General features: G+C 36.1%; 2 protein-coding genes across 4 annotated transcripts in view; both read right to left on the reverse strand.

Annotated features, from left to right (window-relative positions):
• Window positions 1–2,032: 2,032 nt before the first annotated feature.
• LOC149528358 (uncharacterized) lies at window positions 2,033–5,076 on the reverse strand. Of its 2 annotated transcripts, XM_089811802.1 has the most exons (3): window positions 4,900–5,076; window positions 2,702–3,480; window positions 2,033–2,535 (listed from the first exon to the last, which is right to left on the reverse strand). In XM_089811802.1, exons 2-3 carry the CDS (start codon window positions 2,980–2,982, stop codon window positions 2,505–2,507), a joined length of 312 nt encoding a protein of 103 aa, XP_089667928.1. In that variant the 5' UTR covers window positions 2,983–3,480; window positions 4,900–5,076; the 3' UTR covers window positions 2,033–2,504. The 2 variants fall into 2 exon arrangements, 1 of the variants encoding a protein (XP_089667928.1); XR_016359234.1 differs by lacking the exon at window positions 4,900–5,076 and having other exon boundaries at window positions 2,702–4,802.
• A 753-nt stretch (window positions 5,077–5,829) lies between these two features.
• Window positions 5,830–27,413, reverse strand: part of LOC149528359 (phosphoribosylformylglycinamidine cyclo-ligase, chloroplastic-like) — a 45,855-nt gene continuing 24,271 nt past the window's right edge. For both annotated transcript variants that reach the window (XM_089811800.1, XM_089811801.1), the window contains 3 exons: window positions 6,603–6,714; window positions 6,344–6,502; window positions 5,830–6,237 (listed from right to left, as the gene is read on the reverse strand). In XM_089811800.1, the coding sequence (XP_089667926.1) occupies window positions 6,073–6,237; window positions 6,344–6,502; window positions 6,603–6,714 (436 nt within the window). In that variant the 3' untranslated portion in view covers window positions 5,830–6,072. The remainder of the gene's footprint in view (window positions 6,238–6,343; window positions 6,503–6,602; window positions 6,715–27,413) is intronic.

Here is a 27,413-nt window from a genome sequence, read left to right on the forward strand (position 1 = left end):
TTTTGGAGGTACCAAGCAGAACTCCATACTTCTTGGAGGATGCAGGTTCAGTATTTATAGTCTTCGTTGGTGACTTGGGAGCTCAGATAGTGTTTTTAAGATTGCAAAAATTATTGACAAGCATTTTATTTTTAACTCCCAAGGTCTTCTCCAAACTTATAGAGCACCCCTATTTTATTTCCTCCATGTCCATATTTGATTTCCTATGCCTTGGCAATGACTCGAGTGTTTAAAATATCAAGTTCTAATAGAAATGCTATGTTATTTTACTACTATATTTTTATAAAACACATTATGTCCCCCTAAAGTGGACACCAAGAGGAAGGGACCTGACATGAGACATTTTAATATTTGCAAAAAGTGTTTTGTGTGTAAAATGTATTATATTAATTTCAGATGGAATTATTTTTCTTCCAAAGCTATAAAAGGAAGTCTTGGCCTCTCATTGGATAGGCTAAAGTTTACACATACCCAAATACTACTGGATTGAACCTGCGAGTTCTTCCAAGGACCAGTTGAGGACAAAATCTCTTTTGGTTACTGGTTTCCTAACTGAAAGACAACCCCAAACTGGTTTGAAGTGACTCTGCTCAAGAATCATCGTTGTATTCACGGTGTTTGTTCATCCAAGGTTTTGGAAATGAAGATTTTGCAATGTTCTAAGTCGGTGGCAATTGAGTTGGTTTGTACTTTCATTTTGCAAAGAATGTATAGGATTTCCACTTGAATTGAAACTTCAGTGACTAACGATACAATTTGGAGGGGTTTGTTGATACCTTCATTGACTGTACAAATTAATATTTCATTGGGAATTGGGTCAAAGCGTTAGGGGCATCTGAAGGTTAAGGGGCATTTCCATTCATTGCTGGAGGTGCCTTGGCATTGGTTATTGATTTCAGACCTTTCTCTCTTGAATTGCTGAAGATTATGTGTACGAACATTATAAACTAGCCAACACTGCTATTCTAGAGCTATACTCCAAGTTACATGACTGAGAAAATATATATATATATAGCTCAGACTGTTGGGTTGTGAGGTTTGTGCTATTTGAAGGTTGCTAGGAGAAGCTCGGTATTTGAGGAGCGGATTTACATGCATTAAAAAGTTTTAGATATGACCTTGAAGGTTTCTTCTTTTGTTACCTATTAAAAGACCTGTAGTATTAATTTCTGAAGCAAATGATGAGTTTAGAGTGTGTGCATGAGGTGTCTAGAGGTGTGGACTCTGCCTATTATCATTTTGGAGTGGTTTAGGAGCAACCAGTCTAGTTGGTGTTCTTTCCAGCACTAGAAATAGCTACAGACCCGACCATGAATTGATATCAGTGAAATTCAGTTCTGATTATTACCAACACCTTTTTTATCTCTTTATTCAAGGTATGGCAGCACACTCCGTTCAGCCATTATTTTCTGCTATTTGGATTTATTTGACCTACTAGATGCTCAGATTTATATAGCAGACTTGTTCACAATCACACCAGCCACTTTATAAGGTGTTCCATATGTTATTCAGACATGCAACTTCAACTCAGACCATGGTAAGTGCAGGTTGAGTAGGGAAAGGTGATGAGCAAAATATCCTTCTTCAACTGAGTGTTAGCAGCAGTTTTGGTTCATCATCGAACCTGCAACAGCTGCACTTGTCCCTGTTATCAGGAAATTCAGGTTGGGTTTCAAATGTATATCTATTCTATGTACTGTAAGTATCAGTTTTGAACTAAGTTGCCGATTCGGGTTTGGGGACAGATTCGGGTTCGGGGTTTGGGTTCATGGGTTCGGGCAAAAACAAAATTCCCCATTTGGGTTCATGGGTGGGTTCGTGAGTATATATATATATATATGCAAAAACAAAATTGCATAGTTGTAAAACTAACATACTAAGTCATTTCATAGTATGAATATATCAATGTTACTTGATTATTGATCAATGCCAAATGTCAAAGATAAACATTAAATATTCACTCCTTAATCTATGTTAATGTTGTAAATAAAAATTAAAATCATACATTGAATTATTAAAATGCAAAATGGAATTTCAAAACATAGACTACTTCATCAGATTGATAGATAATAAATTATAATTTAATAAAGTTTGAAACATGGTGAAAAATCATAAATGAGTCAATGACAAATGTTTAAACATAGTTTATCAAAGATGCAAATGCCCTTTAAGGGTCAAATGGGTCATCAAAATATGAAGGATCAATGGCTTCATCCTCATCTATATCATTTTCCTCATCATTGGAACCCAAATCGGTTCCACTAGCTCCAGATGCAACCACATCCTCCTCCTCGTCCTCCTCAACATCTAGCAAGGCAATTCTAGATATATCCTTGAAAGTCATATCCAAGTGAAAAGTCTCAGGTAGCACATCCGACAACTTCTCTGGTCCCTTCTTATATCCTGGATCCTTGCATGATAGGAGGCGTCAGTTGTTGTGAATAAATACAAAGTCCTCTACTTTCTTCGAACCCAACCAGTTATGCTTCACTGAGTGTACTCCTTTATACACTCAGTAGCAGAAGAGCTCGCAACCTAGAGAGACAACCAACACGATTTTTAAAAAAAAAGAAATTGTAATTTTACAATACAATAGGAATTTAAGAGTGCTAATTCAACAAGCTAAGTGGCCATAAAAAAAGGAAAAAAAATTTAAATACATAATTGTGACAAGATCTTAATGGCAAGAGGTTGGAGGTACATGTAACTTTGCCCATGTAAGTACCACCATCCAATGGCATCCATTCTACTTTGGTCATTGATTGCATCAGGGTCTGCATTTTTGCCTGAGACAGAATCTACAAACTCTCTCCTAACATTCGATGCCACATCAGGATCACTAAAGAGCCTGCTAAATGCCCTCTTATACCCAATAGAAACTTCAGGATCTTTGTGTGGTGCCACTCTACCAGGAATATAAAATATTTCACCGCTATAATATCTAGAAGAAAGTGCATATGCCAAGAGGTGTAAAAGTGTCATCTTGTTCTAGCGATGTAGAACAATTTTCTTCACCTTATTGTACAAGGTATCCTCAGGATCCTACTCTCTCCTCTGAATGACCTGGGATGTCAAATGATGTACATGTAAGTTATCTTGATGTAGTGTTAATAACTTAATTAAAATCAAAAATCAAAATCTCTCAATAAACAAGGATAAAGTATTGTATAAAAATTTAAACTTATTGATTTCATTCTTTCTAGCATGGAGTCCATGGCATCATATGTCCCCCAAACAAGGCTCATCAATGTTAGCACACTGAAGCATAGACATGATGGGCTTGGTAAGTTCTAATGCATATTCCACCCTATTCCAAAAATCATCACTCAAGATCAAATCCTTTTCAATTTTAGCCCTTTTTGTATCGGCTTGCTTCCATCCACTCCGTTTGTTGTTAATAACCATTTGACACAATGCTTCTTTCACCCTCACAAGTCACCTATGGACGATTGTGTGTGAAGCAAACCTTGTTTCAGCAACCTATTACCATGATAATTCAAATTGTAAGTTAATATAATAACACATTTCAAATATCAAATATGTAAACAACACAAAAATTTAAAAATATGTATTAAATTATGTAAAGTATGACACAAAAATTAAAATGATAAATGAAGCTAAATAAAGTTTAAAATTTCCTTCAATAATTCCAAGCAAGAGAAAGTTTTGAAAATTGCTTGTGACATATGGTGGTTTGTCACAAACATTTGGATCTGCTCACCCTCATACACTTTTTTCACCCATTCAATTTGGGTGTCAATTGCTTTCATCACCAAGTGCAAGGAGTGGACAGTGCATGGTGTCCAAAAGATATGCTTATATCGTGCTTCTACCAAAGCACCTGCAGCCTTACAAACGTTAGCATTGTCCATTATTACTTGGACAACATTGTCAACTCCCACGGACTCTATGGATTCAATGAGAAGTTCGGCAATAAAATTTGCATCCTTTACCTGCCCTTCACAATCAGCCACCCTCAAAAACATTGCCCCCTTGGGGCAAACAGCAATCACATTTATTAATGGATGGTTTTTGCAATCTTTCCATCCATCAAAGACAATGCTCAACCCCATTTGGATCCAAGAATCTCTTATTGGTTTGAGGCAGTTTTTTACATTTTTTCTCTCATTATGCAATATGGTGGTTCTCAACTTTTCATATCCAGGGGCTCGGTAACCACAAGGTGCTTCATTTATTGCTTGCACCATCTCTCTCCAATAAGGTGATCTCACTAGATTGAATGAAACACCATTCGTAATGAGGCAATGCCCAATCTTTATGTCAGCATTTTCTCTCTTTTTATTTTGCAAATGCTTATCTAATGGGCCTCTCTTGTGGAATGGGGGTGTTTCTATTTCATCTTCATCCATAGATGGGGTAGGTAGGAAGGGATGTGGTCCGGTGGTTGTTTGAGAGGGTGGTGCTGGTGGTTTTTGCTTTAATTTATCTTTTTTTGCCTTTGACACTAACCTATCAGCCTCTTGTTGTTCTTTTAACATGCCTACTATTTGAGAAGCCGGCAACCCTTTTTTACCTCCCTCTGGGGGCCTCTCACACATGCTAATCCCTTGACCTAGTGGGCCTATCAAATGATGTTTAACCCGGTAATATGAGCTTCTATATTAGTTTTGGCAAAAATTGCATTTCCATATATACCCTCCCTCTCCAACACATTGCTCAATTCTTCTTGTATACTTCCACAAAGGAGAGCTTTTATCAATTTTAAATCTTTGGGACCCCACCCCACCCACTAAACCCTGATTACTCATTCTATGATTCTTGAAATCTATTAAAAAGAAAAAAATTTAAAATATTTCAGAACTTATGAAAATTTAGAACAATAAATATTAAAAAAACGAAAAACAAACTATGAAAGAAGCAAAAGGATCAAATGCATACCTGGAACACTCAGCACTGATTATTTAAAAGATTTGAGACTCCACAAATAATCTCTACAACCTTCTCTTCAAACTTGCAAAATGGCCACACCAAAATGAGAGAGCAAAATGAGAAAGCAAATGAGAGATTAGATGAATGAGAAGTATCTAATATGCCTTACTTTAGGGTTTGCAAAAAAAAACCAATAACTCATTTTTTAATGTTTTTATGGCCACTTTATGGCCCCACATGCCATGGGTCCTCCCGGATTCGCCCGGGTCCACGGTGGGTCCAGGCAGGGTCCGTGTTTGGGCCTGTGGGTCTGCCTGCGCAGACCCACAGGCCCAAACACGGTCCCTGCCTAGACCAGCTGCGGACCCGAGCTTGAATCTGGACCCGGACCCGGACCCGGACTTGAGCTCCAAGGTCCGAATCCGGTAACGTAGATTTTGAATGTTTAAACTTTAATTAACCAAGGAAACTTGTAACTGAAGTGATCTGTGCATTGAAAACCAATATCAGAACAACATTATGGCAGCAAGTACCTTTATTTGCATGTTGATGTTGTGATTTCCATATTTCAAAATAAAATAAATAAAAAGCTAGGATCGTCACCACAAAATTACATTGTTTTGTTATGGATGAAGAAAACTGGGAGCTTTTTGCACAAAATTGTAAAAAATAAATAAAGATGTAATTTATTGGGCTGCATAAGTTTTCCCATATATTCAAGAGTAAACACTTAAAAATCATCTGTTCTCATTTCTCCATCCCAAACTATCTATATTTATTATTTCACAATAAGAAATGCTAAAACAAGAGAAAATCATATGTAAACATGACTATCCCTTTTGACAGTCTTGCAGTAACAAAAAATTAAAGCCTAGGAGAATGCCACACAACATTAGAAAACAAATAACCAATTACACATAAGGATACCAAAGTTACTAATTAGAACAGTGAAAGATGATGACCTGGTAAGATCTAACCTTAAAATGTTAAAACAATATATTACACGAAGACATCTGAAAGTTCTTTCATCTCCAACAACATTCAAACAATATGCCGCCTATACAACATTAAATGCTCGAGTCCAAATTATACTCCTGAAAATGTTAGTAACTGGGACTACTCATGTATTATACTACAAACAATTGCAAAACAGTGGTAGAAGATTACATATGATCACTAGAATCACTTGTAAATTACACCTTCACCTTCCACAACATGGCCAATCATATAAGTGTTTTTGTCTCCCTCTGATAGAATAGTCATTGCTGTTTCCTTGCTGACCACAAGGACCATGCCAATACCCATATTAAAAGTTCGCCGCATCTCTGAGTCCTCAATACCTCCAGTCTGCACAATTTCCATGGTCCCACAATGTGCTAAGTAGAATTAATATGTCAAAAAAACCATAGAATCAGTTCTCAATTCAGCCTGATTATCGGCCCTATCTAAATACCTTTTGTATCCATTTGAAAATTTCAGGCACTTCCCACGTGTTTGTTGTCACAACAGCTCCAAGTCCTTTTGGAAGTATACGAGGAATGTTATCAGTGAAGCCCCCTCCAGTTATATGAGCAATACCTTTGACAACTCCTCTAGCCACCACATCCAGAACCTAAAAGGTATCTAAGCTTTTAGAATATACTTATTATGCAATACATGAAGCAAAGGTGATCAATTATCAGAAAATAATGAACTCAAGAATCTTATTGTACCTCCATTACATATATTACAGTTGGAGCCATCAATGCTTCTCCCAATGTAACTTGTAGATTTTCACTTCCAGGAAGTGGATCATTCAGAGACAGACCACTGTGTGCAAGAACCCTGAAGGTCATAAAATTATAAGAGCAGTTCACAAAACAAAAAGCACAAGGGTGTTATTGTCCAATTAACATAATATTGCCAGCAAGAAAAAAATATTACAAATATTGAATGCAGATTCGACATTCTAGAAAATATTCTATATGCTGAGGATATAACTTGTGACTTCTACTATGTACGAGTTTTATTTATTTAAAAGCATATACATGTGCTTGAAAATCAATAACTTCACAAATACAACGATGTCATAAGAGTTAGACTTGTACACACTCTTCTCAAATACCAAACATATGCAACAAATGGTGATGCCGCTGGAAATATAACCATCCACTTGACTTCAATAACAATTGATAGGCAAGTGGAAATATACATCTACAAGTTTATCAGATATCTGCTCCTCAATCAATAATACCAGCTTCAATTGGCTTTCTCATTTACAATATCTGCATTACAAGTCCTCTAAATCATACTACTGTCTACTTGTTATACAATGCAATCTAAAATTCCCCGACTCGTCATAATAGGAAATGCATTAATAAGACTATCTGCAACGAAATCCATTAGAAAAGCGTTGTGTCATGCAGACTGCTCATGCTAAGCCTTCCAATCAAATAATTATATATTATCCAAAATTCCCAACAATAGATCATGACCTCCTCCACATGCTAGAAGAAATCCTTGTCCATCCTAACTAACTTTTAAAAAAATCATCTTGGCCGTTGATTTTCAAAGAAGTCAGTTGACACCAAGAATATAAATTAATCAGCAAATTACCAACTATCTGGCAGTTTTGGTGAGACTCGCTGAAATAGATTTATTATGAAGCCAATGTTGCACTATTATCCCAGCCAACATATTTTCTTTTTGCCGTGTCCCCTATTCTCACTTTCATAGACTAGAGACTAAAGCAAGAGAAATGATTAGTAATAGTATTTTAAGCTAAGCCCAGTAATCTTAGTTTTAAGAGGCAACTTAATAATATTCTCATAATTAACCAAAACTAGTTTTTTCAAGAACTTTTAGACTAAAGCAAGAGAAATGATTAGTAATAGTATTTTAAGCTAAGCCCAGTAATCTTAGTTTTAAGAGGCAACTTAATAATATTCTCATAATTAACCAAAACTAGTTTTTTCAAGAACTTTTAGAGGGAAGTTTAAATCATAGGCCCAAATTAGAGAGTTTGAGAAGGGGCATTTCATTTAACATTTTTAAACTTTCACGTGTTTGTTTATGACTTCACAACCAAGAATAAAAACACTTGGCGGTTCAGAGATCTTGGAGGAATAAAAACCCTCTTGGACTTCATTTTTGGTATTGGGGGCAAAAATCTTAATTTCCATCTAGGGCATCTCCCTACAGAGATTGCATTCGAGTTGAATCAAGTGATTTCATTCAAGTTGCAGATCTGGTAATTTTCTTCAAGCTTCCAAATTGGGCAACTTGATTTGAATGCAGATACTAGGAGGCATCACAACTGATTTCAGAGTTGAATTATCATATAATTTGTTGCTTTGACACTGATGCATATTTAGTTGCCGAATTTCTCCTTATTTGTGGAGCACTTGGATTGTAGTATAGTACATACCAACTTAAAGTGGATTTTCCAAAGGGCATACAATATTGTCTGCCCTTTTAGGATGAGAGAACAGCACTTTCGAAGTTTATACTGTGGCACCAGCATAAGGATGCTTTGATACATTATGAACTGCTGTTTTCAAACTGTTTTCCAGCCACCTGTTTGCTTCCCCGGCAGCCTCCATCTATCAGTCTTCATCACAGGCCAAGGCCATGCAGTTTAGAGTTTTGTTGCACTTTCCAGATCTGATCACATAGTTTATGCATGTTCAGAAATTTTGTAGACATTAGATGCTGATAACAGACCTGTTATTTGCTGCCCATTCTCACAGTGCTGATGAACACTGCCATAGCAGCATCCAGTTTGTCCTTGGGACCATCATATTTTTCTGTTTCATTGTATGTGCAGAATTACATATTTTCAATACCTAAGGTTTGTAAATCAATTCTTGTTTTAATATAATAGAATTCAGATCCAATCACAAATGTTGACGGAGAAGTTGTTGAGGGTTCGCAATTACTTGTTCCTATTTTCCAGTGCTGTTCTATTATTTTATTATCAGAAAAACACCAAAACAACATATATTTACAGAAGTTCTAGATCTAAACATCACTGTTCTACTGATTCTGAAAGAAACCTGTTCAAAACATTTAGAAGTGACCTTGCCCTATGTGTACAGATAAACATAGAGGGTTTGTTGAATTCTGAACCAGAAAGTAGATGAACAAATAAAAGAATCCAAGAACAAGACAATAACAATTATCCTGGGAAAACCCCTCCTTGCTGAGGGAAACAATTCAGCCCACCAAAACGCAATCTCTTTATTTAGAATCTCAGAAGAAATTACAAATCAAAGTTTATAATTCAGCCCACCAAAACGCAATCTCTTTATTTAAAATCTCAGAAGAAATTACAAATCAAAGTTTATCATAGAATCAAACTTGATCAATCAAAATATCAAAAAAGAATACAAAAACCTCTGATATAGCACACTCATAATCCCAGAATGAACAAATATAAATCAGAACACAAATATTGCTCTCTGCTGGATGAAGCACATCAATTACAACAGTACTAAAATATAACCAGAAAGTATACAATCAATACCAGATTGAACAGCTTCTATTTATTCTTCACACTGTAAACTTCTGCCTATATGATCACGGCCAAATTTGAGAATCTTCTCTCAAATTCTCCAGAAAAAATACTCGCACGATATATTTATTTATATCTTTTCCAACACATGAATATGGCAAAAACATATCGACCAACCCAAATAGTCTCTGCTTGTAGTGCCTCTCCCATTTGACTTATGTAAGTCATCCCAATGGATGCAACTTGGTCAATCTCTCCTTGAGAAGGGATCGTGATTAGGACCATGAGTGGTCTACACCCTTGAGGTGATTAGATTTAGGTTACTGTACCAGTTGCTTTGATTATGCTTGTGGCTGATTTATGAGATTATGATGTGCTATATGGCTCACAGAGGTTTGTGCCAATGATCAGCAGGATCAATGTGGTATCATAATGTTGTTCTGTGATTACCCTGAGATGTGTGCAGAGATTGCACTGTGTACTTTTATCCTGCTACACTGGACTAGGTTCTTGTAGCAGTGGTTAGTCATGTTTATGATTGTGTTCACTTATGTGTTTTAAGTGCCTTTTTATGTTAAGTAGACAACCATTATAAAATGCTTAAATGATTAGAAATGGATTGTCCATGTTGGATTTATTGGTTATGGGTTGCATATAATTACCTTGCTATATTTCGATCCAAGAGATACTTGTTTCTCATGTTATGTTTTACATTTGAGATGACCTGAGGGTCAGATGTTATACTTCAATTTCAATATCATAGATGTTAGAATACTATGTTGTTTAGTTGATCATATTTACATAATGATGCCATTTTGAGATGACAGTATGTTTTGTGATGATATCTGGTTATCCTGTATTTGGACATATCTTTGATTATGTTATGTGATGGATTTAATGCTATGGTTATTTACTTCATTCTTGCTTCATTATGCTATTGTGAACGTGAGTGATGTAGATAGATTATTTCTAAGTTACTGGTACTTCAGAAATTTCCTTCAAATCCTAGTACGGTACATATCAAAATCAGATACCTTGGAAAATCGCCATGGAATCCGATAGGGTTCGATTTTTCAAAGCCTGAATCATATGCAACTTTTGCAACCTGTATCTGGACTTTTTTTCCTGATGTCTCGATTTGACTTTGAATTTGATTGTTGATGTGGTGTTTTGAATTTGTTTTCTGACGAATGAGGGTGACGTGTTATATAAAACCTCTTGTTCACATTCGATAACTCTAAAATCTCGCAGCTAAAGCCCTCCTCTTTCCTTTCTATCTATTGCACACAGTAATGACTGCAGACGGTATCTGTTCAAATCCATTGCACGGCCGTGCAAACATTCGCCTTGTTTGCATTCTGGAAATGGTAGCTGCGACTACGGAGCAACCTGTGTGCGGTAGCTTTGAAAGAAATTTTATAAAGTTTTAAATTGATTTAGGTAATGGGGATTTTTAAGATAATTTAAGATTTTTTTATATCTATTTTAAATGTATAACTCAAAAATACTAAGGATAATTAGGAAATTTAAGATTTTTTAAAATCTATTTAAAATGCATAACTCAAAAATACTTAGGATAATTAGGAAAAGAAGATGTTACGGGAATATTTAGAATGATTTAGGATAATAGTTAAAATTTAAAATAGTATTAAACTTTAAAATATTACGTATATTTACGAATATAGTATTAAACTTTAAAATAGTATTAAATTTATTTAGAATGGTAGTAGTATTAAACTTTAAAATATTACGGATATTTATGATAATAGTATTAAACTTTAAAATAGTATTAAATTTATTTAGAATGGTAATTTTATTAAAAATAGTATTTAACCTTAAATATTCCGTATAATTATGATAATAGTATTAAACTTTAAAATAGTATTAAATTTATTTAGAATGGTAATAGTATTAAACTTTAAAATACTATATATATATTTATAATAGAAGATTTATATAATATTTTTTAGTTTTAAAAGTTTCTAAAACATTTAAAAATTAAATTCTAAGTTTTTTATGCATAGATAAATCATAATATAATATAATATTATTAATAAATTTTTATTTATTGTTTAATATTGTATTATTTAATATTAATATGTTTTTTTAACTTGTTGGCTGGTGTAGATAACATAATGGCTAATATTCTACTTTTAAGGTTGTATGCATTTATACATATATATTTAGATTTTTATATTTTTTTGTCCGGACGTACCCAATCCCCTCCCAAAAAATTGTCGTACCCATGTACTGTACCCACGTATCCGTACCCGTGCCCATACCTGTACCGGCAACTTAGGATTATTTTAGTATAATTAAATAAATAGTTCAATTAGGTGATTTAATGCTTTTATTGCTTCGGCTAAGTTATTATATGCAATTGCACTTGATCATGTATTTTAGTGTGCAGGATTTATATCCCTGGCAGTGGCACATGGAGTTAGTGATTCAGCTGTTCATATTTTACCAATGTTGTTCCTATATGGTCAACATACCTTATTTAATTGTTTAATTAAGCCTTTCAGTGATTTGATAAATCTGGACTCATTTGCATTATGTGATTAGACCAATACGCGTTTCTGTTCATTTAGAGTTTCGCATTGTCGTGAAAGTTGTTAAGAAAATTTCTATGATTTTGGGTTTTCGGGCTTTAAATTTTATTGAATTTAATTTCTAGCAGCTTTGCCATAGATGAATTCCTATTATTAGGAATAGCCTATTTTCGTTTGTGTCGATTCGGAGTTTAACTAGGTTGGTTGGTTATTTGCCTTAATCGATTATTCACTCGAAAAGTGAATTAGTATTGAAAAAGGAATTTAATTCCTCACTTCTCACTTTTGAATTAGAAAGTTGAGTAAAACCCAAAATCCTCTTCATGAGGAATTACTGTTTTGTTTGTTGTGGGAGCTACAAGCATGGGATCGTCGCAAGATCGGTCTCATTGGATCTAGCTCATAGAGACTTTAGATTGCCGTGATTTTCGGCTACTTCTGCGAGATTTTTATTTTATGGTTCAAATTCTCGTTTTGCCCTTTTGGCTGTAAGGTAGGGCTCTCCCATTTTATTGTTTCAGGTACATTTCTAATTTTGTTTTTGGTAGTCATTTGTTAGGAGGCTGAGAACTAGTGTTCCCCTTAGTTTTTGTATGCTAAGTCTACCCGGTTGGGCGGGTATGAGCATTTCTCTGTTTTTCGGGACGAGGGTTTGGAGTTTTGCACCGTTATGCTGGTCGTTTTTGCATACGAACTCCAAACCCAAATTTTATTTGATATTTGTGGCTTTTGTGCTCTAAGACCAAATGGGTTTTAATTTCGAAGTTTTTGAGTTGAGGTTTTTTGCTTCCGTTTGCATGTCGCCCAGTTTTCTTGAGTTTTCTTGGCATGATGTTGGTCGTGGACTTGGATTATCCGTAAGATGTCAGTCAAACCATTGTTGCACTTTTTATGTTGCTTTGGGATGTGTGTCGCATCTGTACTCCCGACTTTGTGTTTGGTTTAGTGATTTTATACCTAGTGTTACTGTTTCTTTTGGACCCTTGTTATTGTTTCGTGGACACTAGGATTCATGTAGAATTCGTACTCCTGGATTGAGGCTTGTTGAGTGAGTTCATGATGTTTGGTCTTGTTGCATCATTGGGATTTGTGTAGAATACATACCCCCGGATTGAGGCCAAGGTTGAGTGAGTTCATGATGTATGGTTTTATTGTTCTTTGGGATTCATGTAGAATCCGTCCTCCCAAGCTTGTTTTCGGTTGAGTGATCTTTTGCTTGTGTTCTCATCCAGTCTTTGTGTTATGATCTTCATGTTGGTGGTCCGCCACACACGAGTATGTGCGGATACATTTGTCGGGTGACTTGCGAGGCACGATCTTCCGTGGTATTTCCGAGAGTTATGATCATTGGGGTTGGGTTGGGAATATGCATGCCTACGGGCACTCATCGTTGGATGAGCATGGGTAGGGTAGGATAGCATATGGTGGGGGCTTTTTTTTCACAACGTTGTGCCTATTTCCTGAGGATTGGCGCACAGAAGTTTTAATCAAGTGTTAACTAAAAAAAATATTGGGTGGTAATAAAACTTAAGATAATAAAATGTATGTGTGAGAGCCTTCCGTTAAGGAGTTGAGTTGCATGATTTGAGCTTGGGCTTGTCGATGCCAAGCGACTCTCCATGATGTCAGCCCCTACTTAGTAGTCCATTGAGTGTCTAACTAGGACCTGTAGTACTTGCATTGTCTCATAATCTTAGTTTCAATCGTCATCATACTGTTTGGCATGAGTGTTAGCCATGGATGTTTGTTTTATGTGTGTTTGTAGTTGGATCATTACCTCCGTCAGCAGGGAGGGAGTGGACCTACGGGTTCTACGTGGTTGGGAGGCGTAGCTACCTTCACCACTGCAAGGGACCGGTGTACAGAGACGGTCTTTTGTCCTAGTGCGACCAGTGCTGGATGTTTTCACTTGATACTTCGGATTTCGAAATATGTTTTCTTGTGATTTATGCTTTCATTGGAATGCTTGGATATCATGTTTAGATGATGTTAGTTTATTTGACCCATTCCCTTATTATGATGTTTAGCCTATGATTAGATGATGTGATTTGCTTAGTTGGATTATCTTTTGCTTATTGGATTAGCATGTTAGATTTCCTGTTCTTATGATGTTATTGCGCTTTAGTAGTGACGTCCTCATAAGACAGTTTCAACTATCTAGTTGGCAGTTTGGGATGTTACGTGCGGGGGATGGCTAGGGCCTTCGAGGTCTCATGACGCTATTATAGTTGGGAGGAACCACACACTTAGTTTATTATTTTAGTACATTGCGATGTTGCTTCTGTACATTGTGATGTTGCTTTCAATTATTTCCCTTCAAGCTATGTTAGATGGTTAGATGCAATTTCTGTCTTTTGATTATTTTGTTAGTGTCTTCGCCTCGATTGTGGATCTGGTACTCCCCAGTGCAGAGGAAATTTATTTCCTACCTTTTTATCTTTATGTTTTTTGGCTTGCTATTTTGTAACCTCGCATGAAATTGTACTTTCTTGCGCGAGAATGCAAAAGCTTGCGTGGTGTGTTAGGTTTCCTTGTGCGGCTTATAGTGCATCCTCACGCGAAACCCAACACCAATTTGGGGTGTGTTGGTTGCTAGGCCAAGCAAGTCCTCGTCCAATTGGGCAGATCCTCGCATGGCTTGTTGTACATCCTCGCGTGGAGGAGTACATCCTCGCACGAAAAATTGTCAATTGTGTTTCCTCGAGCTAAAAATAGGGGGCATTGCCACTGGTTTTCAGGGAACGCAATTTGGTGTTTTAAGTACCCTTTGGGTTTGCTTAATTTTCCATGCTTCGATAGATCTAAGATTCTTGTTCTGTTGTCGTCTTTGGTTTTGTTCTTCAGTTTGGTCGTGTCAGTTTGGCAATGGCATTTGGAGATCCATTGGTTGTTGGGATTGTTCGTGAAGTCCTCCATTGCGATCTTTGTGATCCCTGTATGATATTGTCATGTGCATTCATACTTGTAAATGAAAAATATCTTGGCTTGTATTGAATCCTTGTTCCAAAGATCTTTGGGGGGGGGCATTACACTACTAATAAATAATACTTTTCTTGTAACCTCTGTCAGTTTGAATACTGAAAAGACTCAACTCCCTTGAGCATTTCTAAGACAGTGATAATAGACTTTGACTGCTTGACATTACACAAGAAATGAAGATGGCAAAGAACATGAAGATTGTCGATACATAAGAAATGATGAAAGGCATTCATAGATGCTGAGGTGGACAGCCATGAAAGCCAAATCATTACTAAATATGTCCCATTGTCACAGCCTTCCACATAATACAATACACACATGGAATACCATGAAACAAGCTGAAAAGAACTCAAGCCAAGTTGAATGTGAACTGAACAATGCATGAATAGAATTATGTGTGAACCAACTTTAATTTTTGGAAGCACAGGCAGGAACAATGAAGACAATCAATAAGGATAGACGCCATAGCTGGATGAGATAATCAGGAGAATGTTTAGCAGAAGCCTCTTACAGATGCATACAACAATTTAGGAGAAACTTGACTGAATTTGGATCAACAATAATTATAGGTAAGTTGATCTCTATCACAGCTACTGTTTTCAACAGAGTTTGTGTTAGGAATACTGGGCGTTAAAAATCATATCTTTTAGGTTCACAGCTACAAACATCAACTTCCTTCACGAGGCATGTTCCATAGTGTTGTGACCTTTTCACAACATTGCCCCATTGCAAATGGGGACCACCTCTATTGCTTGGATAAGCTTTATATTGTGGAGAATGATGCTCTTGCTGTGAGAGAGTCTCAGTTCCAATCATTCATTTCTTGTTAATGAACTTCTCTGCAAGACAAGTATGAAGTGAGATCCCTCGTTCCACTCTTTGTAAGAAGGTATGGTGGATCCACCCTTTGTGAGTAGGCATGGTGGAAATGCACTCTTCTCTAAGAGAAGTTTGAAGTGAAAGCCCTCATTCCACCCTATGTGTAAGCATGGTGTATCCACCCTTGACAAGTAGGCATGGTGGAAGTCATGTGTGTGATTTGATCACTTTACTGTTATGCTGTTATTATTCACCCTCTAGGAGTAGCTTTGGTGAATACCGTTATTCTGAGATAACAATTTTATTGAAAAATCTAAAATCTATTATGAGATTTTGTGCTGGCATTATCTTTGATTGCAGCTACATGCACTTGTCATGAGAAGGCACATTGAAGATCTCTCTCTTTCTAAGGAGTGTTGAAAAAGGGTAGCTGCAATAGAGATCTCACCACTTCTGGAGATTTCAGAAATTTTCTATTTGCATTGATTAAAAAATTCATGGTTCAGATTAATGATTATCTCTACAAGAACACACAGTTATTTTCTATCATCATTCACGATGTCTTTCTTCACTAGTTTTCTCTACTACGTCCTCACGTTGTTGTGCAGTGCTTGTTACAAATGTAAATAGCGAAAAAATTGAATGAATTAATCAGAGATCAAACTGATCTATATATAAAAAGAGGAGAGTCGAATAGAATAGAAACATTCTATTCTAGACTATACTAAATATTAGAAACATTCTAATATTTACAGAGATATAATAAGATACAATAGTGAGCATTAAAAGGAAACATGAAGGTTATTTTAATACCCCCCCTTAATGCTCAATCTATTTACTACACCAATAGATCCCCTGAATTTAACAAACTTGTCAGGACCAAGGGGTTTAGTGAAAATATCTGCTGATTGCTCTGAGGTAGGAACATAGCGTAACTGAATAGATCCATCTTCTACTAATTATCGGATGTAATGGCAATGAAGCTCGATGTGCTTGGTTCGTTCATGAAACACTGGGTTCTTGGCAAGTTTGAGTACGCCCTGATTGTCTGAAAACAAAGAAGTCGGACCTACTTGAGGAATATGCATATCTGCAAGCATCTGTCGGAGCCAAACTGCTTCACAAGCTGCCTTGACAGCTCCTCTATATTCTGCTTCTGTAGAGGAGAGTGCATGTGCCTGTTGCTTCTTACTGGTCCAAGTAACTGCTGCAGATCCGATACTAAACACATAGCCAGAAGTAGATTTCCTATCATCAACTGAGCCGGCCCAATCGGAATCAGTGAATCCACTGAGCTGAGGAGTAGTACTCCTTGTGTAAAGAAGACCATAATCTGACGTACCATGTACATAGCGTAACACACGTTTCGCTGCAATCCAATGATCAGTCTTGGGGTTTGTCATGAACCGTGAGATGTAGCTGACTGCAAAACTGAGATCAGGTCTAGTAGTAGTAAGGTAGATGAGACTACCTACTAGCTGCCTGAAGAGTGTTTCATCTACAGGAGGAGAAACAGATTGTGCGGACAATTTCAGACCAGTCTCCATAGGAGTGGAGGCAGATTTGCAATCCTGCATTCAAAACCTATCAAGCAAACTTCTGGCATACTTGGACTGAGACAAAAAAATGCTGTTGTCAGTCTGCCAAACCTCAATACCTAAACAATAATGAAGCAATCCGAGATCTGTCATATCAAAAGTTCTGCATAGATCCTGTTTGATTTCTGAAGTCAAATGTTCTGAATTTCCAGTAATGATCAAATCATCCACATAGACAACAAGAAAAAGAATATCATTACCAGAGTGTTTAATATACAGATTACTGTCTGACGGACTACGCTGAAATCCTTGAGTAACCAAGTAATGATCAATCTTTATGTACCAAGCCCTAGGGGCCTGTTTAAGACCATAGAGGGCCTTCTGGAGTCTACATACTTTGTGTTTTGAACCAGCAACCTTAAAACCTGGGGGCTGCGTCATGTAGACTTCTTCCTGTAATTCACCATTGAGAAAGGCGCTCTTCACATCCATTGGATGAACTTTCCAACCATACTGAGCTGCAATTGCAAGAAGAATGCGAATAGTGCTCATTTTGGCTGTCGGTGCAAATGTCTCCTCATAATCAATGCCTTCGCGTTGGGTGAATCCTTGAGCAACAAGTCTAGCTTTGTATTTGTCCAAGGTACCATCTGCATGGTACTTGACCTTATAGACCCATTTACAGCTAATGGGTTTCTTCCCAGGAGGAAGATCTGAAAGAACCCAAGTGTGGTTCTTTTGAAGACTCTGAAGCTCAGAATCCATTGCTTGTTCCCATTCTGGAATTCCTTTGGCCTCTGCATATATCTGGGGCTCAGGGATACTGTGGATGTTGGCCATAAGAGCTATATTAACTGTGTTGTGCTGAAGGCTCTTATTTCTGGAGGTTCTACCCTCAATGAGTTCATCAGGACGAAGATCACTAAGCGTTTGAGCCCACCATTTTGGCCGAAGAGTCGAGGAGCTAATATCAGATGCTGTCGGAATAGCTGGAGGAGAAGCAGGAGCAGGAGTTGTATTATCTGGAAGTGACTGAGGTGGTGTATCAATAGCATCAGATGACTCATATAAAATAGAAGAACCTAAGTCAGAGATTGCTGAAGACTGAATCTCGGAATGTGGTGGGGAGTCAGAGAGCGGAAATGGTCCAAATTCCTCATCAAACACAACATCACGACTGAAGATTAAACGATCAGTATTTACATCAATCAGTCTGTAGGCCTTATGTGTGTGACTGTATCCTGTAAACATAAGTTTCTGGCTTTTGGAATCCAACTTAGTGCGTTTGGCATCAGGAATCCATACATATGCCAGAGAGCCAAAAACTTTCAAATGGTTGATCCTAGGTTTGCGACCAGACCAGGCTTCCTCAGGAGTCTTATGATTAACTACAAGGGTGGGTGACCGGTTAAGAAGGTAAACAGCTGTGGATACTGCTTCTGCCCAATATTTTCTGGGAACATTTCTATGTTCTAGCATAGCCCTAGCCATTTCTGTGATGGTACGGTTTCGACGCTCTACAACACCATTTTGCTGAGGGGTGTGCGGTGTGGTGAACTGACGTCTAATGCCATGAGTAGTACAGAAGGCAGAGAAAGCAGAAGAAGAGAATTCCCCCCCATTATCAGTCCTAAGAGTACGGATGGAGGAACCAGACTCTTTTTCTACTAGAGCTTTAAACTGCTGAAATACAAGAAAGGCATCTGATTTTTGCTTAAGAAAATATACCCACATTTTGCGATTGAAATCATCCACAAAGAGTAAAAAATACCTGTTCCCAGTAATAGAAGGAGTATTCATAGGACCACATACATCAGCATGGACTAGCTGGAGTACTCTGTATGCCCGCCATGTTTCACCATTCTTAAATGGTGTCCTATGTTGCTTCCCTGCTTGGCAAGCTCCGCAAACGCGATGATTCTAGGTCTGAATATTAGGTAGGCCATGGACTAAATTATCTCGAGCAAGTTGTGCTAGATATTGAATGTTCAGATGACCGTATCGCTAATGCCAGAGACTGCTGAGAGCGGATGATTCGGCGATGAAGGCATGCTTAAGGGAATCGCCTGAATCTACAAGCCTATAAATACCATGATCCTCAAGACTGGAAGCAAGGGTAGTGCGAGAAGCACGATCAATAATCGAACACTTATTTCCACTGAAAACGACATCCAATTGAGGGGAGTGCTTTATAATCTGACTAACAGACAGAAGATTATGTTTCATGCCAGGAACATAACATACATTGAGAAACATGAGTTTTCTTCCTCCAGTCTGAATCTGAACATTGCCCTTGCCGACAATATTGTATTCTTCACCGCCTCCAAAGATTACTGAGTCAGAATAGGGAGTGAATTCAACAAACCAATCACGCCTATGAGTGAAATGTCGGGAGGCACCAGAATCGATGTACCAGGCAGAAGATTTCACATGATTTGCAGGTATGCTGGCCATAAAGGCATGGTAGATAGATTCTTTCTGCTCTGAGTGTTGGGTAGCATTGGCGTACTGTTTAATTGAGTCCAACTTCTGATGCTGCTGATACAGATGCTTATAATATGTGAATATTTCAAATGGCACAAACTTCGAGGTGAGAAAATGAAAGACCCAGAAAAATTGGAGAAGTACCTAGAAAAGAGCTCGAAAAACCCAGAAATAAAGTGTTGTCGAAATTCGGATCCACTGGATCGAAAATCGAGGCACAAAAAACGAGGCACCCACAAAATCTGATGAAGACCCATTTGAGATTTCAAAAAACCCACCAAGAATATGTGATCAAAAAAATTTTGGAGGTCAAAAAACTAGGGTTTCAAGCAAAAACCTAGTCGGCAGCTTCGAAGGTCAGATTTGCAGGAAAAATGGCAGATATAGGCAGATTTTGGAACAAGCGGATTTGAGATAGACAGATCCAGCCAGATAAGGGCGGATTGAACACGTTTTCACTCACACAAAATGCCGAGTTGCAAAAAAACGGCGAGTTGCAGAAAAACGATGGTAGAAACCCGCGATTTGTAGAAGATCAGACGTGAGCCAAAGAAACCTGCGATTTAAAAAACGTGAACTCGGGATTTGCAGAATGAATTTCAGATTTCTCAGAACAGAAACCCTAGACGGGTTGTAGAGAAAATGGCAGAAATAATTTCGAAATTTAGAGCAGATAATTTCGAAAGAAATTATAAACTATTCAAAACCATTTGAAGCAATAGCTCTGATACCATGTTACAAATGTAAATGGCGGAAAATTTGAATGAATTAATCAGAGATCAAACTGATCTATATATACAAAGAGGAGACTCGAATAGAATAGAAACATTCTATTCTAGACTATACTAAATATTAGAAACATTCTAATATTTACAGAGATATAATAAGATACAATAGTGAGCATTAAAAGGAAACATGAAGGTTATTTTAATAGTGCTCTCCTTGTGTGCGTGTAACTCCACGTAATGCCTCTGTATGCATATTCAGCATTATGGTTTGCAGGCTCTATATTTCAGTTTTATATGTCACAACATATTACCTAAACTTTATTGCTTGGCACAAATATTATTTAATAATTGATGGCAAGGCATCATCCTCATTCGAAACACTTCATGTATACAGCATTCTCTTGTCTGTGATTATGCGGCAACCATTTCTCTTCTTATTATATATCGCCACATTTTCTAGTGACATTTTCTATTTATTATTCGTGGCGGTGATATTTGTAACGGCATTTCAAGCACCGGGTGAATGAAGAGACCATTGTATTGATTCAATTGTGAATGTCATACTTCTTTGCAGATAGTATCTATCAGCATGTACCTTCATGGATTCATATAGCTCTCAATTCTGAAAATAAAAAGTTTTCCTTTTAAGGTCCTACGCACATGTCTAAAGGATACTTATTGTACAGAAATTGATTCATCGCCCTCTCTCTCTCTCTCTCTCTCTCTGTATGAGCAGCTTACTATTAAATACTATAGTCTGTGATATATAATGGCTCCTGGCATTGTGTCTTGCTTGAGGAGATACTTTATTAAGAACTCTAATCCTAGTGTGATTATTGCATTCTGGAGATTTTGTCAATAGCTGCATATTTGTAATAAGCTTAAAAATCTGAATAAATAAATTACTTTTGAATCGGCTGGGATGTTTCCCTCATTAAGAAGGGCTTTTCCCACATAAATGCATTGTGTTGTCTGATTGTTTTTCATTAAATCTGTAATTATTGTTATTTCACTATTTCTGGTTGAAAATTCAATATTGAAAATGGGAAATAATCTTCTTCGTTAGGACAAAGGTGAAATCCCACACCTATCCAAACAAAGCAATTGCCTTATCTAGACACTTTTCTTAGCCACACAAATTGGTTTCCTATTGCACCAGGAAACCATTGCTACACCCAAACTGAAACAATAACCTAATTATCAGGCAAACAATGTGTTAGAGTGGGGTTGTCATTGCACCAAAAGACTGATCTGTCAATGCCTGATGCAAGCACTCAACTTATAGTACACAGGAGACAATTAAGCCCTTGTCACAAATCCCGAGGGGAGCGCTGAACAAATTTCCAACAATCTCCCCCTCAGTGTTACCCGAGGGTATGAGGATTCAAACCTGTGACCAAGCTTTGATACCACTTGTTAGAGTGGGGTTGTTGTTGCTCCAAAAGACTGATCTGTCAATGCCCGATACAATCACTTAACTTCTAGTACACATGAGGCGGTTAAGCCCTTGTCATGAATCCTGAGGGAAGCGCTGAACAAATTTCAAACATAATGTGCCCAATTTGAATCAGTGAGGCCTTGTAGGATCAGCTCGACATCTAATGAGAATTTTAAACCATATTCTACTGTACCACGAACATATCTCATAATATGTTTGGCTGCTATAAGATGAATCAGCCTTGGTTCACACATTAATTGACTCAATATTTACTACATAACAAATATCAAGCCTTGCATTAACTAAATATATTAAGGAACCAATTGGCTGCCTATGCTAGTAAGATCAACCAATTAATAAGTAGGAGATAATTATTTTTTCAGATTTGCTTCCATAGGAGTAACCATAGATTTATAATCCAGCATACCGAATATTTCAAGAAATCTATTGCATATTTACCTTGACTTTAAATAATTCCATTTGAACTTTGCCATACCTCAAGCTTGAGAAAATAATGCAATAATCCAAGATCTTTCATTTCAAATTGTGAAGCGCACTCTTACATTTAATGATAAGATCATCCTCACTAGTTAGGAATAAATCATCAATATAGAGCACAATGATCAGCACTTTGTTACCATTTATTTGAAAATACAAATTTGGATCTGCGTCATTCTTTTGAAAACCCAAACTTAGGAGATAATTATTGAATCTAGCATACCAAGCTCAAGGAGCTTGCTTGAGGCCATACAAGGCCTTTTTAGCTTGCACAAGTGATTCTCTATCAAGGATTACAAACCCTTCAGGTTGTTCAATGTACACTTCCTCTTTAACGACTCCATTTTAAAATGTTGTTTTATAATACAATTGGTGAAGTTTCCAGCCTTGTACTGCTACAATAGTTATGATTGTTCTAATAGAAGCATAGCGAGCTACAGGTGCAAAGGTTTCCTCATAATATATGCCTTCTTTTTGTGGAAAACCTCTAGCAATAAATCTAGATATATATTTTTCTATACTCCCATCATCCATCAACAGCATGTCTAATTTTAAATAACCATTTAGAAGAAACCGTGTATGTACCTTTTGACCTTGGAACTGCATCCCAAACATTGTTTTTAATAATAGACTAATACTCTTCCATAACTGTGTCCTTTCATACATGCTGATTTGAAGCTTCTTTAACACTAAGAGTTTCTAAAACCATTATATGACTCATTAATGCAACATAACCCATAAACTTTTTAGGCCTCTTACTTTCTCTAAAGGTACCACAAGGGGCTGCATAGTTCTCAGCTTTTTCCATAATGTTTCTAGCCCATAAAGGTCTTTTTCTATTGGCTGGAGTAGAACTAGGACCTGCTAAAATATCAATAAGGTCAGGAGGATAAGATGGACCAGCATTAACATCTGAATCTGCAATCTCCCTCTAAATCTATGAAGGTTGGTTTGCATCAGCCAAAACAAAATCTTGAGAATTTTCTAAGTTTCCTCATCATTTTTAGAGTTAGATTCTTCGGATAATTTGCAACCAATAAATTCATCAAATGTGACATCCTTGTTGATTTCAATTTATTTTTGTCCTTTGACATAAATTCTAGATGCTTTAGAAGAATCACTATAGCCAACAAATACCCCTTTCTTCTTGAAGGTTCCAACTTCGTTCTTTTCTCTTTAGGAATGTGAATATATATAGGGCAACCAAAAATTTTGAAATAACTGATATCTGGTTTGATACCTGAGAAAGCTTCTTTTGGAGTTATGTTCTCAAGAATTTCATGAAGACAATGTTTCTGAATGTGTACCGTTGTCCTGCAAGCTTCAGCCCATAGTAAAGAAGACTTTGATCATGAATTATTATTTTTTCTGTCTCAACAACAGTTATATTCTTTCTTTCAGCCACACCATTTTGTTGAAGGAACATAGAACTCTCTGTTAATTCCAACTTCAACGAGAAAGTTATGAAAAATACCAGACACATACTCTCCACCATCATCAAATCTTAGGATTTTAATTCTTTTGTTAGATAGATTTTCAATCAATACTTTGAATTCTTTAAAAAACAAGACAGCGCTTCATCAGATTCCTTAGACTTAAGAGAATAGATCCAATACTTATGAGATAAATCATCAATGAAGGAAATGTAAGACCAATTACCTACTTATAGATGCAACAGACATAGGACCACATAAATCTGAATGAGTTAATTCTAAAATTTCTTTAGTTCTAAATTTGCTACTATGAAAAGTGCTCTAAATATCTTACCTAGAGTGCATCCATTGCATACTCCATGCTTCTGATTTAATTTAGGAAGACCAACAACAGCTTTTTTTATAGAGGCTAAAGTTTTGAAATTTAAATGCCCAAATCTCTTATGTCATAAATCACTTGAATCTGATGAATTGAGAGCAAGTGCATGAAGTGGATGAGTTTAAAGTTTGTAGAGGCTGTCATGACAAACTCAAATTTCACGTGCTGTTTTAAAATCAGAATTCATTTTACATGCCAAAACTTTACCATCAGCAAAAGCCACATGATATCCTTCATCTCCTAAGGCTAATATAGAAATCAGATTTCTTTTTATACCTGAAACAAACAACACATCACTTAAGTGAGGAATACAAGAATCCAATTTGAAAATTGTGGAGGCAGCACCTTTTACGAAATAACTAGCATCATCACCATCATCACCAACCATTACTTTTAAATGAGAGTCATTTTCCTTCAAACCAAATAAGTGTTCTTTGCATCCAGTAATGTGGCGAGATGTGTCACTATCTGTAGTGCCTGCCCCTAGTTTACATTTTATTATTATTGCCCAACTCTTTTAGGCCAGTTTATGCTTGATGATTAGTAGCATTATCTTTCAGATTATCAGATATTGTTTCACACTTGGTTGATTTTATGATGAGACTACTTGGTACTATTTACTTCATGCATGCATGATTGTACCATGATAAGGTTATTACAGTGACTTCAGTTATTTGATGATGATTAGTTAGATGGTTTATTATACATGTTTTCTTATGGATACTTACCCCGTACGGCATGCGTATGGTGCGCGTGTATGACATTTATGATGTGGTTAAAGAAGAGAGTTGTAGTCACCTGCTAGTCGGGATCTACACAATGCACCACTTCCTACCATTGCTTGTTTAGTTTAGTATATATGTGTTTGTACATAGGTGGATTTTATGCAAATTGTAGGTACCAGATATTGACTTCCCTGAATTGCCAGGATGAGTGTACCCTATCGCAATATCTTAATAATAAGAGAGGGGAGATAAATTCTTAAGTCCAAATCCTAAACCTTTAAACCAATTGTCCTAAAAAATTAATACAAGTATCTGAGATGATTACTCTTTTGAATGCATCGTATGACATAAATTCGTGATCATAACCCTTAGGTTTGATCTTGTATGTGGTATTTTATGATGGGTTTTCGTATTTCGTCTTATAGGTCTTTGGTGATTTTTCTATTAATTAAGTCAAATTAAAAAATTAAATTAATGATTTAATTTAATGAAAAATTATTATGATATTTTTTAATATTTAATTAATTGGAAAATTAATTAAATAAAAAGAATTAAATTTACAGAGAAAATTATAGTCTTGTTTGAGAGCATAATAAAATTTAATAATAATGTATTTAGGAGATCATTTTTAAATAAATGTTAAATATTATTATTACTTAAGTTAATAAAAAAATTATCAATTAATGCTTCGAAATTAAATTAGAGAGTGAAAAAGTTATTAATTTATTAAAGAGTTTTAAAATTGCATAAAGTATGCATGAAGTTTCGAAAAAGATAATAGAGAGTTAAAAAGTTGTGATCAAAGAGTTCCCTCAAGTGATCGCACAATCAGTGCCCCAAATTTAGGAGAGAACTCCTTATCAACATTTGAGGGTCCATTTTCTAGGAACCGGGAATTTTGGAGAAGGAATTTTCAAAGAGAAGGTTTTTAGAGAAGAGATTTCTCTCGTAATCTTTGGGTGTTTACGAATTTAGCATCAGAACCAGGTAGATCCTTGTGTTTTGATCACCTAGATAATTATGTAATTTATTGTTCCTGTCTTCTTCGTGATTGTTGAAATCTGTTTTCCAAATTTCGCTTGTATGAATCTTTCAATCTTTCAATCTGAATTTATTGATATTCGCATCGAATTTCCATCTGTATATCAAGATTGAAAAAAACCAATTAAAAACCCTTGTTCTGTAGATTAAAGAAATTAGTATTTTAATCAAAAGGGTTTGAAATGAAATCGAAAATTTAGAATGTAAATGTGACAGCTTTGTCGTATTTTCACTATACATGTATAATACACATGCAATGTTAACTTTACATATTGAGCTGTTGTATATTGCTTTAGAGATGAAGTGTATATTCTATCATGAAATGATTATTATAATGAAATGCTATTAAGATGGGCAAAGAGGCCGAGGTTACATAAATGGAAAAACGTAGATCTATTAATCTTTTTCAGGTGATCTATAAGTTTACCAAGCCGATCTACCCATTAATAAGTGCCTTATGCCAAATGGTATGTACAAGTGACTTAAATTAAGATCAAGAACTTGCTAGTTGAAGAATTTCAATTTTGAATACTTATTTTACCTTCAGTCATTGAACCCTAAAAATTCTCTTAAATGAAGATATTAATATGAAATTGAGCTAATGATATGGTGAGTGCCTACATGAGTATGACAGGAACATGAAATAGAATCAACTCAAACGATGCTAAGAAAACCACAAGTACAGTAAAGAGAGCTCAATTGAGTACGTGTTTAATTTTATGTTACCGTGCAAGTATCCTTTTGGAAACTTTAAAGTAAGAATGGATCTTGAGTTTCGATTATGATTTTGATTCTGACTCAATTGAGAAAAGAGATGATATCACAATGTTATATATATATATATATATATATATATATATATATATATATATATCTTGTATTTGGAATATTCTTTTAGTGTCTAATTTGCAGAGACCATTGAGGACGATGAACCACAAGGGGAATGGTAAGTTACATTCCAATTTTAAAATAATCCTTTATAATGTTCGTTGCAATTTAAAGTTCATCGAGGACGATGAACCACAAGGGGAATGGTATGTTACATCCCAATTTTTGACCTAGCTTGAAATATAGCCGTTGACGTTCGCATGAAGTCAGTTGGTAGTTTAATTTGTTATAATCTAGTGAAATGGTAAGATAGTTAGTCGTTATGATTTCAAGTGAAGATGACATGTTAGTTGATTGTTAATCACGAATTCATGGAATTGAAATGAAGGTTAACTGTTATGATTATTTATGATTAAATAATTTATAATTTAATTACGGAGAAATTCCTTGCAGAAGCATGTCAAAGGGGTGGAAGCATTGTCAGAAAAGAATTAGCCAAGAACATCACCATCATTGGGCAGATGGGTAAAAAATCTACCGACTTGGAACAGGATACATCTCTGGAACGCATGAGTTATTAATAATTAAT

The sequence above is a fragment of the Cupressus sempervirens genome, chromosome 11, assembly GCF_028749045.1.
Source record: "Cupressus sempervirens isolate cs-2001-9-10 chromosome 11, ASM2874904v1, whole genome shotgun sequence".
NCBI classification, from domain to species: Eukaryota; Viridiplantae; Streptophyta; class Pinopsida; order Cupressales; family Cupressaceae; genus Cupressus; species Cupressus sempervirens.